Here is an 18,418-nt window from a genome sequence, read left to right on the forward strand (position 1 = left end):
ATGCTCTACCGCCCTCACTCTCATTTGTATACGTGTATATACATATACATTTACATGTATATATATATATATATATATATATATATATACATATACATACATATACATATATATACATACATATACATATATATACATACATATACATTTACATATATATACATACATATATATTTACAAATATATGCATATATATATATATATGTATATGTATTTGTTTATTTATTTGAATTTGTGCATGCATGCACTGAACATAATTGAAACCCTGGCGTTTTTCTCTGACCTGGAGAAGGCACTGCACTTTTGCTTGAGGCTCTCGAGCGTTTGCTGGTCTGTCGGGCCGCGGCCTCAAAAAGTGCATCCAGTGCCTTTTATGAGAATCCGAAGCTGCGTAGCCGCGGCGTTTCTCGAGTAAGAGTGCAGTAGCGGCCGCTTTGACTCTGCGCGGCGCAGTTCGGCTTCGTACGTGTATGTCTATCTGGCAGAGTAAATTGTGATCCGACGGGGGAACAAAGAGAGCGTGTGTTGTACGTCGACAGTGAAGACCGGTAAAGCCTCTGAAAAGCTAGAGAAAAAAAAACCTCCGAATCCGGTGACGCGGCGGGTACCGGAAAAGCGGAGAACATTTCTGGAACGCGAAAAACGCAGACCGGAGAGAGCGCCCCGCCGCGCCTCACGCACTGGTCCTCGAACAACAGTCGTTTGGCTGGCTAGTTGGATTCTAGAGAGATTTGGCCATCTGACACTTGCGTTCTCTCGCCTTTTGAGTTAAGGCTGCAACGGCCGCATTTCATTCTCGCGCCGGACAGGAACTGCGTGACGCATCCGGCGTTCGTTCGATTGGGAGGGAATGCGAAAAATGTGCAGGAGAAACGGGCGTGAGATCAACGAAAAAACGCGCGTTTCATCGTTCAAATCGCGGCCATTGTGCGCGTTCCGACGTCCCTACGATCGCCTTTTTCAGACATCGAGGAAGGAACAGACCGGCCATTGGCAGAATCGCGCAGGCGATGTTCGGAGCTGAAACGGCTCTAAGTCGGGCTCCACGCACGCAGGTTGATTTCTCTTCCAGTGCAAATACCAAATGAAGACGCCACTTTATACACATATACATATATATGCATATATATATATATATATGTGCATATATGTAGGGTGTCCTTTTGGGCTGCAGCACGCTGTGTGCCTTGGTGAACAGGAACGAAAGTTTTTTAGTTTCTGCTTGTAAGAGGCTAGTGTCAGACTAGGAGATCTCTCGACGAACAGCTGCGTCTCCACATGTGGAAATCGTGGCGCGACGGGGGCCTCTGTCGATTCGCGGGGGTGTGCAGTAGAAGTGAGAGAGGTTGAAGTTGAAATCAAAGATCTGAGCGTGTAGCCAAAAAAAGTCTGTGTCGCTACCTTCTTTTCCCGAGAGCGAAGAAGAGTCCAGAGAGACTGGGACCTGCCTTTCACATTCGTTTTCACACAATGCAGTGCTTGAGAAGGAATCCGGATCTTCTGGCACTCCGAAGACGACGCACGAACCTCCTGTAATAACTGCCGGACCAGGCGCTCGAGGGGAGTGTGGGTTTGCTTCTCTAGACAACGGAGAAGAGCCAAGTTCTTGTGTTTGAAGGCACATAATGAAACAAGTATCCGGAAAAAAGAAATACCCTTCAGACGCTGGATCCTGGATCCCACGACGCTCGCAAGTACTTAACGCGTGCAAGCTTCAGGAATCCGGTTCTCTTGAAAACCAAGCCTTCCCCGTTTCACATCTTCCAGTGGTTCCTGTCCCGCAAGCTTGCGGCTCCCGCCAGATCTGCTCGTTTATGCCAAAGGTCCAAAGGCATCTCCTACGGTCATGACATCCCGTTGTTTCCACCCTTTGTGGTTTTCTCACAATGGCTGTCCCCGATCGGTTGATCCTTCCAATCCCCGCAAAAAAAAGACTCACAGCAGCCAACAGCAAGAAGTTTCCTGGCGACTCCTTGTAACTATCCACGACGCCGCGGTGTTTTCCCATAGATCAGTGAATGTTCATTCTCACATGTGGAATTTCATGTGGATGCGTTTTCCTCCGGACCAAAAATCGAGCACGGAGAAACAGACCTCCTAGATTCGGAAACCCGCCACGGTGTTTTGTGTTCCGTTTTTTTTTTCTGCGCGAAACCACGCTGGTTTGCCGCGTCGGTCTTTCCAGAAAAACTGCCAACGGAGCTGTTCCGCCCCCTGGCCGCTTGTATATTTCGCTACTGCGCTGGGTGCGGGCATCTAACGAAATGTAACTGTGAACGCCTCCGCTGCAAGCACAGCCGTGGCGGCCGGCAGAAAACGGACGCCTTTCGTAAGATAATCGCCCACCGGTTTTATCGACAGATTCCCAGACACCTGTAGTAGAGGCATCAAAAAAAAGGCAGGACGCGCTACAACGGTGCCTGTCGTGAACGACACAGCGTTTCTTATCCGCAACAGATCTCACGCTTGCCGCCATTGTCACGATCTGCTGCTCCAGCGCCGCATCGACAGCTTCTCAAATGCAAGAAGGCGGCGGCCAGATGCCTTCTGTGATGGCATCGAGGGATGGGTGATCCACGGGGACCACTGCATGCAACTTTCGGGCAAAATGAAACAGTGCCTGAAGGAAAGAAACAGTGAAAATGAAAAACGAAAGGGGTCCATATCGCTTTCAAAGCGCTCTCTCCAAATCCCTGGCACTCCACTCCTTCAGATCTGGACCTTTGCTGCGTAACCATACACCCGTCTGCACATGGATACCTATTCTGCCATGGATTCCGAACAATATCGGTCCATCTCACCACCTTTACATGCATTGCGCAGATATAGTTGAACATTTACATGTATATAGGCATGCGCACACATATACAAATACATATGCATATACACATACATACATACATATATACATATATATATATATATATATATATATATATATAGATAGATAGATAGATAGATACGAGTAGGCACGATTAGGGAGAGTTATCCGTTTGCATGCGCGTCTGGAATGTATATGGGAGGAACGTCGAGTTGATTCCGGTTCTCTTCGAAGTACGACGGTCGCATTGGCGGCTGGTTTTGGACTGCGCCTTCAGACGCTTGTCTTACATCTAACGTCGGATCCTGTCGAAGAGTGACAGAGTGCCCGATCACAATGAGACCTTTTCGCGCTCGCGAAAAAGCAACATTCAATCGTCTCCAGTCCGCCAAGAAGCCAACAGCGCCCTGCAGACGCGACGCGACAATTCGGTAGGAAGGCGACGCCTGAATGGCGTTATGCAAATGGTGAAGTCAGCCTCAGGTTTCACCACAACAAAGACACCCTGGTCTCGTACGTCGTTCCTCCCTTCACACAATTTACGCGGCCCGTCAACTCGTTGGCAACGTCTGCCTGCTGCCTCTCTTCCCGCAATTCGATATCTCCTCAACGGTTCGAAATGACTCATCGCTTGCACTCACAACGTAGCGACTTGTGCAGACATGCATGCGGAGCGACGCAAACAACTTGCATACAGTGAGGGGAAAAGCGGTTTGATTCCTCTCGCTACCTTGTCTCCAAAGATCGCAACTTTGTTCACCTCAAAACATGTTTCTTGTTCGAGTTGTTCAGTTGCCCGGGTCGGGTGCCCGCTCACGCTGGCAGCATCGTGTGAGTTGGAGACTTTGGTTTCGCTCTCAAGTGCATGCATGCTCAAGTCTCGTCGACTACCATGACTGACAGTCGAGAGACTGGCCAAACGTAGAGGCCTCAGCAAGACAGACGGACAGCAACAGTGACATCTGCGTCGTTTCATGAAGACGTCCAGCTGGAAAGAAAGGCGGGGGTCCGACGCTCTAATTCATGTGTATAGTCACCTAGACAAATGATAGGTCTTCACGGACATCGAGGACAGCTGCGTCGAACGGTGGACACAGAGTGCTGTTCAGGAAATGATCCACCCATATTTGGAGACACACAGAGATACGGACGAATGCAGATGCAGGCACTGGCATTCGTCTACGTTCAACGCGGCAGCATTCGCACCCGACAGGAAGGCGGGATCTTCTCGCGATTCGCTGCGCATGCTTCTGACCAGTCAGGAGACCTACCGCAGGATTGCTCCTGACACAAGTGAAGATGATGTAGTCCTTCTCGCCGCCTTGAAAGGAGTCCACAGTGGAAAGAAGAACTTTGTCGCTGGGCGCCGTCCTGGGATGCATGCGGCCGTCGAACGCCTTCTGAGGACATGCGCCGCGAAGGATGCGAAACGACTCGTCAAGAAAGGAAAGACCGCAAGCGACCCCAACAGGCGGCAGCCTCCTTCCGCGAAGATCCAACTGCACACGGGGAAGTCCCTGCGCGTCAGTCCAGTGCAACAGGCGACGACTGCCTTCTGCCTCTCTCTGTGTCTCCTCCGTTTGTGTGTCTTCGCTGCGCATTTCGGTTCCTCTCCTTCCCTCCCGTTCTTCTCTTCGTCGTGAACGCAAACGCCAGGTGACCTGTCGAAGCTCCCTCGCTCTGCCTCTCCATCTGTCTCGCGGCCTGTTTCTGTCCGAATATAAGCCGAAAAAGGTCTCCCGTGGAAACCCGGAAGAAACGCTGGCCAGGGCAGGCTCTGGTCAAGCAGCATGCTGGACGGAACAGCCTCAACAGCCTCATCCTGTGGTCACCACTGGCCGGTCTTCACTCTTCAACTGCTGCGTGTACACAGGTCTTTTTATTCTCCGTGTGCTTCCCATTTCGCGTCTTCTTGTGTCGGTCTTCATTCTCTTTTTTTGAGAGCTTCCTCCTTCTTCGCTTCTCCTCCCTTCCTGGCTTCTTCCTCCTGCTCTTCTCCATCCTCTGCTTCCGCGTTCTCTTCCTCTCCCTTCCCTGCTTGTCGTCTCTGCGCCGTGCGCGTCTTCTTTCTCTTTTTACGGCTCTCCGTAGGAGGTTTTTCTTCGTAGTTCTCTCCGGCTGCCTTCCTCTTCCCCGATTCGCGTTCCTCTCTCGCAAACGGCCTTCTTACCTCTTGGCGACTGACGCGTCGGTAGGCCTGGAAATTGAGTTGCATGCAGAGGCAAACGCACACAAAAAAGTCCACGCAGCGGGAAGGCCCTCCCCCTTTCCAGCGGCATGCCGACCGCGAAAAAAACCTGCGTCTCTCGAACGCGTTGTCTGTTCTTTGAAACAAATCTGGGTGTTGCCTAGTTGCTGAGCACGTAGAAGGAACTTGACCAGTGTCACTGGAGTAATATAAGAACGACAGAGGGACATCCCGAGTGGAGAAGCTCCATGGACGAAAGGAACGCTTTCCTCTTCTGTTCCAAGCCCCATTAAGAGGCACCCTTGCCTTCTTCGCAACGTTCACTCTTAAGTGCGAAAGCTGGAGCCACCGAAATGCCACAGAAGAAGCATGGCTTTGGTTTTTCTGCCGACGCGGCCGGACAAAAAAAGCGAGCGCGTTACACAACGAGGAACCCAACAAGAAGAAACAGGAACAAGCGGGAGTGACGGGGAGTCTGCGAGACGCCTGCAGTGGTGGATGCGAGGCGCCTTTCAAGCTCGTCGGCGAAGCGGATTCTGAGGCGACATCCCCGTTTTACTGTGTCGAGTCGAAAGAGGAGTTCCTTTCCATTTCCAGCTGCGCCCAAGTTTTATCAAGCTTCTTTGGGAAGCCCCCCGGTCGCGCGGCACGACTCACACAGCGATTGCACCTCAGCGAGCCACAAGGCAGTTTTTTGCTTGAGCGAGGCGTTTTCTTCTCGCGTCTTCTGGAGTTGCGTCGTCACCAAGGATCGACGGGGGAAGACGAGATCTTTGTGGCTTCCCCGTTGATATGCACGCTGTCGCTGCAGATGCCTTCAGTCTCACAGGACGTCTCTCCAGGCACATCGCCTTGTCTGGGGTGTTCAGTCTCGAGACGCGCGGAGAGGGTCCTCTCACACTGGATACTCACGAAGACAGTCTCTCACCTTCCGTCCGAGGATGCGCTCAAGAAGGGCAAGTTGACAGAGGTAAGGACTGATCACTCCAATGGCCTCTGGCGCTACACCGTCGCGCAGGAGCAGCGAAGTGCAGCGAACTGTGAGGAGTGCCTCCCTGGAAGACAAAGCACACAGAGGGTTGTTTCCAAAGACACAACGCGAATGAGAAGGATCCCAGATGCGCCTGAGTGTCTTTGTCCTATTAATGCACGGTGTTCAGTTGGTTCTCTTTCTCCAAGAAGGATCCTCTCAACTGTGCTCTGCTAACGCTCTAGAACTTGGGGAACGGTTTCCGTCCGCAACAGACGCGCAGGCTCAAGCGAAAGTAGATGTCGAGAAAAACTAAAAGAACGACTGTTGGTCTCTTAGAGACTCAAACTCGCACGGACAGAGGGATCGAATCCACCGACACACCGGCAGGCTGTTGCTCGATGACAGGAGGGGAGACTTTCGCAGAAAGAGCGGGATGCATGCAGAGGACAGCAGAGCGGCAAAACAACGCAATCGACGCCTAGAACGAAGCGTGACGCGCGTAAAAAAGGTGGAGCACCGGGAAGAAGAACGAGACGGTCCCGAGACGCTGACGGCGCTTGAGAGGCGGCATCAAGCCTCTGAGAAGACGGCGAGGTCTGAACGAACGCCCGCTGCGGCACCAGTCTGCTGCAGGTTTCGCGAACAGTCTTTCAGGCGAAAGCAAGGTTTAGAAACAGCCGATGGTGGATCAATCTAAAGCCGTGTGTCTTCTCCACTTGGCTGGTCCACTCACGCAGCGTTGTAGTAGGACAGCCAGACACTGCCTTCGGTGTGCAGGGAAGCAGACCTGCCTGCTGTCTCCTGGCCCTCTTTGAGGAGGCCTTGTCGCCGCTGCATGCGCGAGCATGTCGCTTGGTCTTCCCGGAGAAGATCCACCACGTCGCCATCGTCTCGGTCGATGATCTCCCTCAAATCCCACTGCCTCTCCGACCAGCTCAACGCACCAGCAGCGCCTGACGCGGCCCTCAAAGAGGACGAGAGAGAAGAAGAGACAGAAGAAGAGGGAGAAGAAGAGACAGAAGGAGAGAGAGAAGGAGAGGGAGAGAGACGAGCAGGACCGGTATCAATCACCAGGAGGGGGACCGCGCTGTCGACGCCGGCGTAGTCGTGGCTGGCGGAAGGTGCAAACGCCAAAGAAGGAGAAAGAGAAGAAGAGACCGACGAAGGAGAAAGAGAAGAAGAGACCGACGAAGGAGAAAGAGAAGAAGGCGAATCATTGGACGGAGAAGGAGGCGGAAGGAGAGAGCGAGAAGTTCGATTTCTCTTTGGCCAAGGAATAGAGGGAGAGAGGTCAGCTGGACGCGAGAAGACGGATTGGTGGGTCTTCAAAAGGCCTTGGTAAAAGAGAGAAGAAATCATTTCGCACATGCTCCCAGGCATGCGGAACTGTGTGTCGAGAAGAAAAAACTGTGGTAGCGCGCCTGCACAACAACAGGGAAGTCCGAGAACAAGCCGAACCGGTTCACGACTTGAAGAACATCCTGTATATGCGCATCTACCTATGTGCATACGTACATGCATGCATTGATAAATATGTACATTGTCGCCGCGTTCGGACGCTACATCCATATTATCCGTTTGCCTTCTCAGTTGCAACATCCTCTGTTGTCCAAACAAAGGCAACACCCCAGTCTTTTTCGAAAAGCCTCAGACGGATCTTTGTATTCGCTCGGTTCAGCAACTGTCTCGAGAAGTCACAGCGAAGACGGAAACAGAAAGGATCATGCGGCGTCAGTCACTGAATCTAAGCATGGCTGTCGAGTGCGACGACGGACGCGAAGGCAGCGAGAAGACTAAAAATTCATATGAAAGGCACGGACGAACAGAACCTGTCTGGACAATTGACAGCTGTGCATAGGCGTATACTTCAGTGGAAAAAGAGAACAAGACTCGGAACCACGCATACAGAATCAGATGCAAATATCGACAGAGAGAACAGCTAGGCCGACATGCAAATCCAGGCGGACCTACGCCCTTCACGGTGGCGTCTTGGAACGCCGACCGACTCCGTGTGTATCACACGAGATCGACGAGACAGGGAAAACAGTGAAAGCCTCTCTCTCTGCTGGGATGAAGTACGAATCGACCTTCAGCTCTAAAGCCAAATTCTTTTTAAACTTTTCTGAGATGTCGCTTCTTCGCAATATACGCTTCCCTCTTGCCATGACAACACACCACGATGTTAGCTCGATTGACCCAAGTTTTCCGACCTAAGATGAATTCACACAGTTAAACAAACAGAGCTGAACTGCACACCGCGACCTTTATCGGTGCTGTCTAAGTCTCTAGCCCCCTTAGGATTTCGGCATCCGGAAAACAGAGACCTGCGCGCGCGTAGCGACATCGAGGCCGAAGCGAAAAGAGATTTGCACTGGACCACAAGCGACTCAACGAGGCGACGAGAGCCAAGGAGACATGGTAAATTCAGAAACGCGGACTTTGCGTTAGGAAGCTGTCGAAGGCGGAGCGAACCGCGATGGGACCTGCTTGCATGCTCTGCCCAGAAATCTGCGCCGGATCGCCCACGAGAACGAGCTTTGTGCACTTGGTTTGCGCGAGAACAATCAAACTCCGGAATTCTGAAAAAAAAGACAATGCGCCTTCTTGCCCGCTATGTGCCGCCACTGCGACGAACAAGTCCTTCCCAGGCACACAAGATATATATATATATATATATATATATATATATATATATATATATATATATGCATGTGCATGTGGATGTGCATGCATGTATTGGTATGCATACGTGCATGTCCACAGTACGGCTTTTGTACGCTTTTGATAAATACATAAACAAATAGATATATATGTATATATGTTTATGTGTAGATGTATTTATATAAATATATATATATATATATATTTATTTATGCACTGATTTTCATGGTGTTATATTTCTGTGCACACAACGGACCACGCATGCAGTCCCTGGCGCGTAGACTGTTCCGCTCACGAACCATGATGAGCGCAGGCGCATGCAGTATGAGGGTTGCACTGATTTTTTGGAGAGGCATGCATGCACGAGGAAGACCTAAGGGGAAGATGACAGCGACGAAACGCATGCTCGGTAAATTCCCGTGCATCCGGATTTGGGAACAGCCTTTCAAGCTATCACGAAACGTCGGGTTGTCTGGGTCTCGTCACTGGACTCTGTACCGGTGATCTGAGAGGCCTCATCGATCAGGATGCGGCGCGGCGCGATTCTGCGGAGATTCTTGCCCTGCACGCCAGAGTGTGGAGAAGCGAAAAAGACGCGGGTGCATGCAGCTCTCAAATTAAATCCGACGAGTCCACAAATTCCCCTTGTGGGGGTCTCAGCATTCGCTGCGGTGCACAAGCCATATCGAGATACACGCCCTCACGCGCCATCTCACAGGTCTCCAGACACCGAGGAGACACTTGCGTACATAACTACATGCATATTTGAGCATGCCAACATGCATATGCATGCATGCATCTGCACACAGGTTCTGTAGCATCCAGAGTACTATTTTCCGAGTATTCCCTTCTTCACTTGACAACCTAAAACTTTAGCGAGGACAGAAACTCTGAGAGAAAAACCCCTGTACCTCGAGGAAAGGATCCGTGAAAACAAGCACTGAGTTCGAAAAACTCAAGACGGCCACAAAGGACGCCAGGAACCTGAAGGGGAGAGGCCGGAACAGCAGGGCGCGAGTGCGGTCTCGTTGACTGTACCTGATAGACGGTGTCAATGAAGACTGGAACGCGCTGGCGATAGGCGAGCGTCTGCGTCTGGAGAGGCACACGGAGAAGAGAGTGAAGAGCCGCATGCCGTTGAAAAAAAACAGCTTTTATGCGGCACCAGTCGATGCACACAGCGTACGACGACGCGGCTGCATGCACTGCATGCATGTGCAGCTATCCTGGAGAGGCGAGAGGATCCGAGAAATGCAGAGCAGTCCAAACGAGGGCACAGTGGCGTCGCCGTAGCTCCACGATTCCAGAGGCAACGCGAAACTGCATGTGGTGATGCATGTAGTCACACAGAAAGTGCAAACGCATGCGCATGCAGAGACAACGGCGGCAAGAAAGCTCACCTCCGATCCACCGAGCTCAGAACTGCGGCGCGGCGAGTAGGGGGAAAACGAGCCTCCCGACGCGGGCATGAAGTCGCCTTTTCGCTCGAGGACTCCGAGAGCGTGCGACCTGACGCCTGTTGAAGAAAAGTCGAAACTGTGAATCGCTCGCTCTCCTCAGGTGCCGGAAAAACGGATTCCATCGACATGGAAACATGTGCATGTATCACTGGTAGTATCCAAAACTCCATGTCTCCAGAAACGCACACAAACGCCTATCCATATACTTATATATATATATATATATATATATGCATTGGTATATATATATATGCATTGATATATATATATATATGTATATGTATTGATTGGTGTCTGTGTATATGTGTAGAAACACACGTAGAAATATATACGCATGCGGGTGGTGCATCACTTCTGAATTTCTGTTTAAATGTCCTTCAATGTGAACCACAACGGTTCTGTGACCGTCAAAACGAGCTGGGGTGTCTCGCACCTAGATTGTTCAACTTTGTTCGAAGCGCATCGACGGCTGCATGCGTCCCTGCCCCCGCGAAAATCGGCGACGCTGTCTCGCCGTCCAGTCCAGCGGCCCAGAGACTCAAAATGCATGCAGCGACGAGAGTTTTCCCCGTGCCTGGCGGTCCTGGAGAAAAACAAAGTTTCCGTCGAGACACACGCAAAATATGGCAGATCGCCGTGGAGTGTGAGAACGCAGCAGAGCGTCGGCAAAGAGAGATGCAGGCAGGTGCACAGAGGTAAGGCGGTAGACGTATTTAGATAGACGAGGGGAGACAGAAGCAGGAAGAGAAACGCAGATAGAGCTCCACGCACGCATCTGCAGTTCATTCTGTTCTCTCTGGTCTGTGGGTTCTTTGCTCACCCTGAACAAGGACGACAGGCGCTGGAGACCGCAAGACAGAACAGACGACGTTTCTCTGACTGGCGGTGAGAAAGGGGAAGAGAGACGATAAGACCTCCTCCAAAGGAAGAGGCGTAGCTCCCTTTTCTGGTGAAGACAGAGACAAGGAGCACCCGTCTGTCTTCTTTTCGGGGAAAGTCGCTCCGTCGACGACAGGGGAGTCCATGTTCGAGCTGGGTGTTGCATGCCTCACCTCTCTGTCACCAGCGAGGCTTGCAGCAGAGAGAAGCGAAGGAGAAGCAGAAGGTGGACGAAACGGAGACAGAGGCGAAGGTGAAAAGGCCAAGAGAGAAGCTGCGAGGTGATGATCCTTCTGATAGGCTTCAACGGCGCCTGACGGAGACTGCATGCGGCGCGAGAGCGCTGGAGAGTCGCCTGCGAGTGCCGGAGGGCAAAGAGAAGCAGATGCTGGCGGCGTGCATGCAAGAAGTAAGGCATAGTTGATTTCCCGACCTGACTTCTCCTTCGTTCCTGTGAGTTTTCCAAAAGCCGCCTGTCGCTTCTTGCGACTCTTGCCCTCTGCGCTGTCCCGGCGAAGCGGGTGCTTCTTCGTTTTTCCTCCGTCTCGCTTCTTTCCAGCTTCGTCTGCCTGCAGCTGTCCCTCCTCGACATCTGCACATGTCTGTCTTTGTGAACGCTCTCTGGTCTCCCCTCCGGCTTGAATGTCTCTCTCATCCCTTGCGCGCTCCGGCCGCCAGCCTCCATCTGAGCCTCCGCCGCGGGTCTCCACGAGGCTCGCCTCTGTGTCTCCTTGCCCTTCTTCAGCGTCTCTCTGAGAGGCCTCATTGGAGGTCTCGCGAAGGTGTACACTCTCCCGATCGTCTCCCTGGACGGTCTCCTCTGTCCTCTCTGCAGGCGTCCGCTCTGCGTCCAACAGCCTGCGACGTCCTTCTTCTCTTTCCTCCTCCAGCATCTCAGGCAAACGCAGCAGTACCCGCATCGTCTGCTCTGTGAGTGAGGGAATAACCGCGCAGAGAGGCACGACCCAGCATCGTGCGTCTGTGCTGGCAGACAGGAGACACCAGTCCCGGTCCTCGAATCCCTGCTGTCCTCCTGCGGATGTCTCCCCATTCACCTGCGATGAGGTGGAAGGAGCGTCACAGGAAGAAGTTGACCAAGAAAGAGGAGAGGAAGAAGGACAAAGCATCGACGAGGAGAGGCACCTGTCGGGGGGGAGATCTGAGGCAGATGTGGAGTTGAGGTCGACGGTGTTGTCTCTTTCGTCTCTGTTGGCCGAATCCAACGTGATGTCTTCGCTTCGCCTCTCGCCTCGGGTGTCGCCGCCGAGGCGGCATCCAGGCAGACTCGTCGGAGGCGTTGTCTGAAGCATCTCTGCGGTGTGACCTCGTCTCGACGCGGCGACTCGCGAACCAAGCTGCCGTTTGAAGCTCGCGACCTTCCCGAGACCAGCTGACGGGTCGAAGATCTCAACGTTCAAGTCCGGCGAAGGCAAAAGCGGTGTGAGGCACACACTCGAAGACTCTGAAAAGGAAACGGTCTTCACTCGCCGCCCCAGAAAAGTGCATGCATGCAGAGGCGGCAACTTCCCCGGTCGCTCTGCGTCGTCTGCGTTCCTCGGTTTGCTCATGTCCTGAAAAAAGCGGGAAGACAAAGGACTCAAACGGGGAGTCCGTCGAACTGCTCGCCCACTCAAAAAGGCAACAAGACGCAGTGCCGACAGAAAGACTCACACACACAAACGTCCTCCGTCAGGACGCGGAAGAGACACGACAGAGAGACGAGACAGCGAGTGCGAGGACGGAGAATCTTTGGGAAATTCCACGAGTTTTCTCATGTCGCCAAAAATGCGCATCCAAACACTGCGCGGTTGTTACCACAGAGAAAGGAGCGGAAAGTAGCGAGGAAGCGGCCAGAGAGAACGCGCCGAAAGGCGACAGGAGAGAGACCGTCGGGACGCGCGCATGTGGCGAGCTGCAAGAACTCCATGCCGCCTCGGATATCCCAGACCATCTCTCCCTCGCCCAACGAAAGTCGACTGTCCCCTGCACTCGCCTTTCTCCAACGAACGAAGCGATGCCACAGTTGTTCGCCGTCTGTGCTCTCCGCGTTTCTTCCTGCTCGTCTCTCTCCGTCGCTGGGCCATGCACTCATGCCAGGACTTCTGAAGCCTTCCCACCCAATACGCTCCGCAGTGGTCTTCGCCGTTCTCTCTGAACCTTCTGGAGTGTCTCTCCTCGGAGTTCTTTCCTCTTTCCAGCCGGAGCCGCGCCCCGCGTCGACGCCTGAAGAAGCGAAAACGAGACAAAAGCCGCAGACGACAGCCCCACAGTCAGAGAGACCGAGAGTCGTCGCGCGTCTCCGGAGAGATGTCATCTTGACGCACTCTGAGAACTGCAAGCCTGTGCACCCAGAGATCCATCTGAGTGTCTGCTACGCTCTGGTGAGACGCTCCGCTGCATGCGGCTGTCTCTCCTGCGTACCTGTCTCCGGACTGCTTTCTCTTCTGCCTTCCAGCCAAAATCGCAGAGTCTCGTCATCGCCGACACTGTCTCCTGCGGTTCCAGTCAACGCGGCAACTGGCGGCGCGTCTCCCCTCGGGCAAGACAGACGAGGCGTTCCCTCTCTCTCGCCGTCAATCTGCTTCTGTCTCGCGTCGCTCACGGCGAGTTCTGGCAAGAAGGACTTGCGCACCGCGGACGGTTGCCGGCAAGCTTCGGAGGGGCTGCTGCTCCTCCTGTCACTCGCTTCTGCCGCCTGATAGGGAAACGCAGAGACGTTGCAGAAACCGTTGAGAGGAGTGAAGAACTCTGCACAGGCCGAGAACGAGAAACGGTCTCCGACGTTCGCGACCCCAACAGAGTCTCCCATCCTGACTGGCGCCTGTCGATTGCAGATCTCGATGTTGCCATGTCCGCGAAGATACACTTTGAATTCGCGGGGTGAGATGCACGGGATGGAGACGACATCCACACCCAAGGCCGGTTCCCTCGTCTGTCAGTTGAACTGTCAACGTGCTCAACCGTATCTATAAACTTTTGTGAAAATACAGGCAACTCCGTATATGAGAAACGGTGTGGAGTCTACATGTACGTGAGTATAGAAGCATCCACCGCCATGCAAAACAACATGTCGATATGCGCGTCTCGACGAAGGGATGTAAATCAACGCGTCTACAGATGCTCCATGTTGCAGTCGAGAAGCAACGCTGCTCGCCGCAGACGCCTGGAAAGCCTCGCATGCGAGAAACGAGAACTTCACCTCGTCGATCAGAAACAGAAGGAAGTACGACTCGCGGGAGCCTCTCCACGGCGCCGCGTGGTGAAGCGTTCCAACTCGCTGCTGAGAATTGTAGTCGGAGAGAACGGCTTCTGCGCCGTCCAGCCAGCGCGCATGCAGCAAACTCTGCACACAAAAACAGCGCGAACGCGTCTTGCATGGAACACCGTGTTTAGGACAAACCTTCGGACAGCGCCGGGCAGCCGCAGGTTCGCCAGGGTATCGCAGTTCGACAAGATAGACCAGATGAAGTCGGAAAGCAAGTGAACTCGATGAACCACCGGAGCTTCGTCCTGTGCAAAGAGACCTCCACGAAGTGAACTGCCGAGACTTCCGCCCTCTCCTGAATCCTCGGACGAGCCGCGAAAATGTATTCAGTCTGGCGACGAGCATGGAGCGCCAACGGACAGAAAAGAAAGGAGTAAGAGAGCCATTTTTGTTCTTCTCTCGTCTCTCGTCCTCTTCTGTTTGCTCCATTCCCGCGCTCTCTCTGTCTTCCCTTCCCCTCGTGTTTCGCTGCTCATGTCGCTTCTCATCCGAGCGTCTCTCGGGTCGTTTGCGCGCGCGGTCAAAGTACGCGTGAGAGCAGTGGCCGACAAACGGCGCCTGGAACCTGGCAGAAGGGGAATTCCTCAGTGGCGCAGGCGATTTAACGAAACAACTGACTTCGATCCCTTCCGCAGTCGAAACTGTCAACCTCTCTCACCGCTCCGAGGCGAGCAGTTAAATCGTGAGCCTCCGCCAAGAGCCCCCGCTTGACAAAGGCAAAGAGAATTTCGTCTCGCGAGCGGCTGTCGCCTTCTCCAGCCGCCTCTGCTCCACTCTTCCCAGAGGATGCGCCTGCGCTCACGAAAACGCAAAAACAACGAAAGAGGAAGTGGACGCAGAGCTCTCTGTTCTCTGACGACTCTCGCTTATCCTGAAGACACACATTCGAGGCGTTTCGCAAAGCCAACGTAAGTTGCTGCTTGAAAATCGCGTCGACACCCGGCGCCTTAACGGCAACTCGACTTTCTTCCTGCACAAGCGCTGTAGCGTTTACAGGTCTTTTGCGAAAGTGGGCGCCATCCCTTTCACATGAAGTTGAACAGCTGCGCCCAATGCCACCGGCATGTTCTCTCTGTCCAAAAGACCTCGGACTCCCCCTTGTCCAGCGCGAAGCGAACAAGAGAAGAAGAGGCAACGTCTTCCCCTGAGCCGGCGTTCCCCTGAGCCGGCGTTCGTTTCTGAGAAAACGAGTTCCGAACCCCCAGGAGCGACTCGCACAGAAAGTCGTTGTCACACGGCCGTCCAGCGAAGGCGTCACTCAGAACACAGAGGCGACAGCTCGACCATGGACACTGAGCAGGCGTCCAGTTTTGAGACGCGATCACTCACGATGGCTGTCTATACTCTGCCCGCCCACTGCCCGTTGCGTTTCTTGAACAGACGCGCTTCCGACTGTTTTTCTTTGTTGAATCGGCGCGCGGTGCTCGCCTGGCTGCAGGTTTTAGCTATGGAACGCGACTGCGTCTTCTCCCGGTCGAAAAGGAACTGGGTGGCGTCTCGACCGCCGTGCTACGGCAAACGAACGCAAGAGAACTTGTCTCCACGGTCTCTTTCCTTCGTCGTCACTGATGCTTTGAGTGAAGGAGACGAAAGACTTTTTTTCAAAGTATAATATTTTATCCGTATTTAATTTTTTCTTTTTTAGGGTATTTCTTTAATAATACAAAAGCCTTTTTTGTAAAAAAGATATTTTTTCAAATAAAAAATGTAATTCTCGATTAATACGCTTTGACGGGAACGCCTCACAACCCCAGGGAGTCGGCGTTCTACCGGACGCAACTCCCGAAAGAAACAGAACGATCGAGAACGATCGACGGCCACTAGCCTTGTGCCGCAGACTCTGTCCGGGAACGAAAGAGTCATGGAGCTTCAGTGCAGCTCCGTACCTTGCAGATGCTGTCGACCTGCGATAGCGAACGCGTTGGCCAGATGCGTCAGCGCCTCGTGAGACGCATGCAGGTGCTCGCTAGCTGCAAGAGTCAGGTTACGGAACATCGACGCCGACACCCGGTACCGTCTAGGACCTCCTTGCGCTTCAGAAATGGAACGAGAGACAGACGATGAGCGAGAGGAAGAAGAGGACGAGCAAGAAGAGGACGAGCAAGAAGAGGACGAGCAAGAAGACGAGGTCGAGGATGACACGGATTCACGACGGCGTCTTTCGATCCTTTGTGCACTTGGCGTCAGTACGGTTAAGGGAGGGAAGGCCTTGATGGCCTCGCTTCGAGCCTCAGCGTCAGGGAGAGCGAGAATCTCTCGCCACAGAGCCTCGGCTTTTCGTTGACGAAGATCTGAGGTGCCTGTCACTTCCTGCGTTTTCGCGTTTCCATCCGCCAAGTCTCCTTTCTCAGATGAGCCTTTCGTGCTCCCTGCGTTGCTTCGCGTCCGCTTCTTCCGACGAACGTCCTTTTCTCCTTCCAGTCTCAACTCTTGTGCATGAAGTTCTCCTGTTTTGGCCGCGCTTTCTCTGCATGGTTCTTTCTTCCTAACAGATTGTCCCTCTGTCTTCTCAATCCTCCTCTCCAGGACTGCATCGCTTCTCTCTCCTTCTTGCGCCCCCAAAGCCTTCACCCCCCTCGGTCTTCCTTTCTTCTCTTTCGCTCTTTTCTCCAGCCGCCCTGAGGCCTCCGCCTCTTGCCCTGTGTCTCTCTCTGTCTCTCGCACTATGTCTCTCCCAGGAGCCTCACGGAAAGAGGCGCCGGCTTCTTGCTCTTCATTTGTTTCGGCGTTTCGCGACGAAGACCAGGACTCTTTTCCACTCTTCGCGGCCGTCTCTCTGTCCGCTGCTCGGTGCCGCGCGCAGCGCCTGAAACTCGCGTCCTGCGGCACCTGCGCCTCGCTCGAAAGGGGACCAGTGGCGCCTGTCTCTCCGGCGGCCGCGGCCTCCTCCAGGAAAGCTCGCGCTGCCTGCGGCGCGAGCAACAGGGATGAGGCAGCGCGAGACGACACAGACGCGTCAGGCGAGACAGACGTCCAAGTCGACCGCGGCAGAGACGTCATGTGTGGCGGAATAGAAGCGGCAGAGGAAGGAAAGCGAGGAGAAAAAGACGAAGAGAAAGGCGAGGCGCAGAAACGCCGCCGAGACACTTGCGTAAACACAGAAATACAACGCGAGAGACCAGGCGCAAGGCCCCACAAAACAGACCAACGCGAAGCAGAAAAAGAAGAAGGAGAAGAAGAAGAAACACAAGACTCGCGAGACGAAGAAGAACAAGGAGAAGCACAAGACGAAGAACTCGAATCCCGACACTGAGGAGAAGGACGACGTAGCTGGCTGGGCGAAGCGGTCGAGTCCTTATGGCGAGTGGAGGAGCTCCGCAAGGGGAACACAACGCCAGAGAGGGGATGGAGAGAAGCGGCAAATGCCAGATGTGGACTTCGAAGTGCAGCTTGACAAAGAGGGCGCTGGGGCGCCGAAGAACTGGCGCTTCGTCGCTGCCAGCCGAACAGGAGAATCGTTTTCCTCCGTGCGAAAGCAGGGAACGCAGCACAAGGCCGCGTCTCCCCTGCTCTCCTCATCTTGGAGAGCTCCCGTATTTTCCTCCAGTCGCGTCTCGCGAGCGGGTGCGTTCAACGAGTTCATCCTACCGCAGAGAAGGAACTGGCGCCGTCCTCGAGTCGCGGAGAGAACAGAGACCCTCCGCCAGAGACGCTCGCGCGCAGAAGCGGAGACAGAAGACGAGAGACTCAGGAGACGCCGAGGAGGAAGAGAAGGAGGAGCAAGGGAAGGGAAGAAGAGACAAAACAGTTTCCTCCGTCTCGTCTGTCCTCGCTCGCAACAAAGACGTTGCGCTCACAGCTTAAGTAGACATTTTCCTGCACAGCTACTTCTTGAGCTGGCTCTCGCCTGCGCCTTCTGTCGAACTGAAGAGCGCGACGATGGGTGACGATGGAGAAAGAAAACAGCGCTCCCTCGAGATGAATGTAACTCTACGGCTCCAGCGGTCGCGGCGCGGCGCTCCACAGACACCGCGAGACCTCACTGCTTTATCCTCGTTTCGAGCTCGAGCCGCAATTGACAGCTGGACTCCTCAAGTCGAATGGCGACGCGACAGGCCCCAGGATAACGTCTCCAGCTCCAGTTGAAGCGGGAGATGAGAAAGTGACAGACCAAGAGAACCTGTTCGCAGGAGCAGAGAGAGTGTGAGGGAGAAGCGCAGAGAGCACCAGG

The 18,418-nt window shown here is 53.6% G+C and overlaps 1 protein-coding gene across 1 annotated transcript; it reads right to left on the reverse strand.

Annotated features, from left to right (window-relative positions):
* Nucleotides 1–2,374: 2,374 nt before the first annotated feature.
* Nucleotides 2,375–17,766, reverse strand: TGME49_270090 (hypothetical protein; the record flags this gene model as incomplete). Its single annotated transcript, XM_018781567.1, has 17 exons — nt 2,375–2,620; nt 3,112–3,228; nt 4,093–4,221; nt 4,992–5,018; nt 5,938–6,064; nt 6,716–7,403; nt 8,421–8,561; nt 9,142–9,205; nt 9,682–9,738; nt 10,044–10,159; nt 10,537–10,686; nt 10,924–12,553; nt 12,976–13,205; nt 13,404–13,677; nt 14,182–14,325; nt 14,906–15,039; nt 16,134–17,766. 17 exons carry the CDS (start codon nt 17,764–17,766, stop codon nt 2,516–2,518), a joined length of 5,766 nt encoding a protein of 1,921 aa, XP_018636603.1. The 3' UTR covers nt 2,375–2,515.
* Nucleotides 17,767–18,418: the final 652 nt, after the last annotated feature.

The sequence above is a fragment of the Toxoplasma gondii genome, chromosome VIII (assembly GCF_000006565.2).
Source record: "Toxoplasma gondii ME49 chromosome VIII, whole genome shotgun sequence".
Classification (NCBI taxonomy): Eukaryota; Apicomplexa; class Conoidasida; order Eucoccidiorida; family Sarcocystidae; genus Toxoplasma; species Toxoplasma gondii.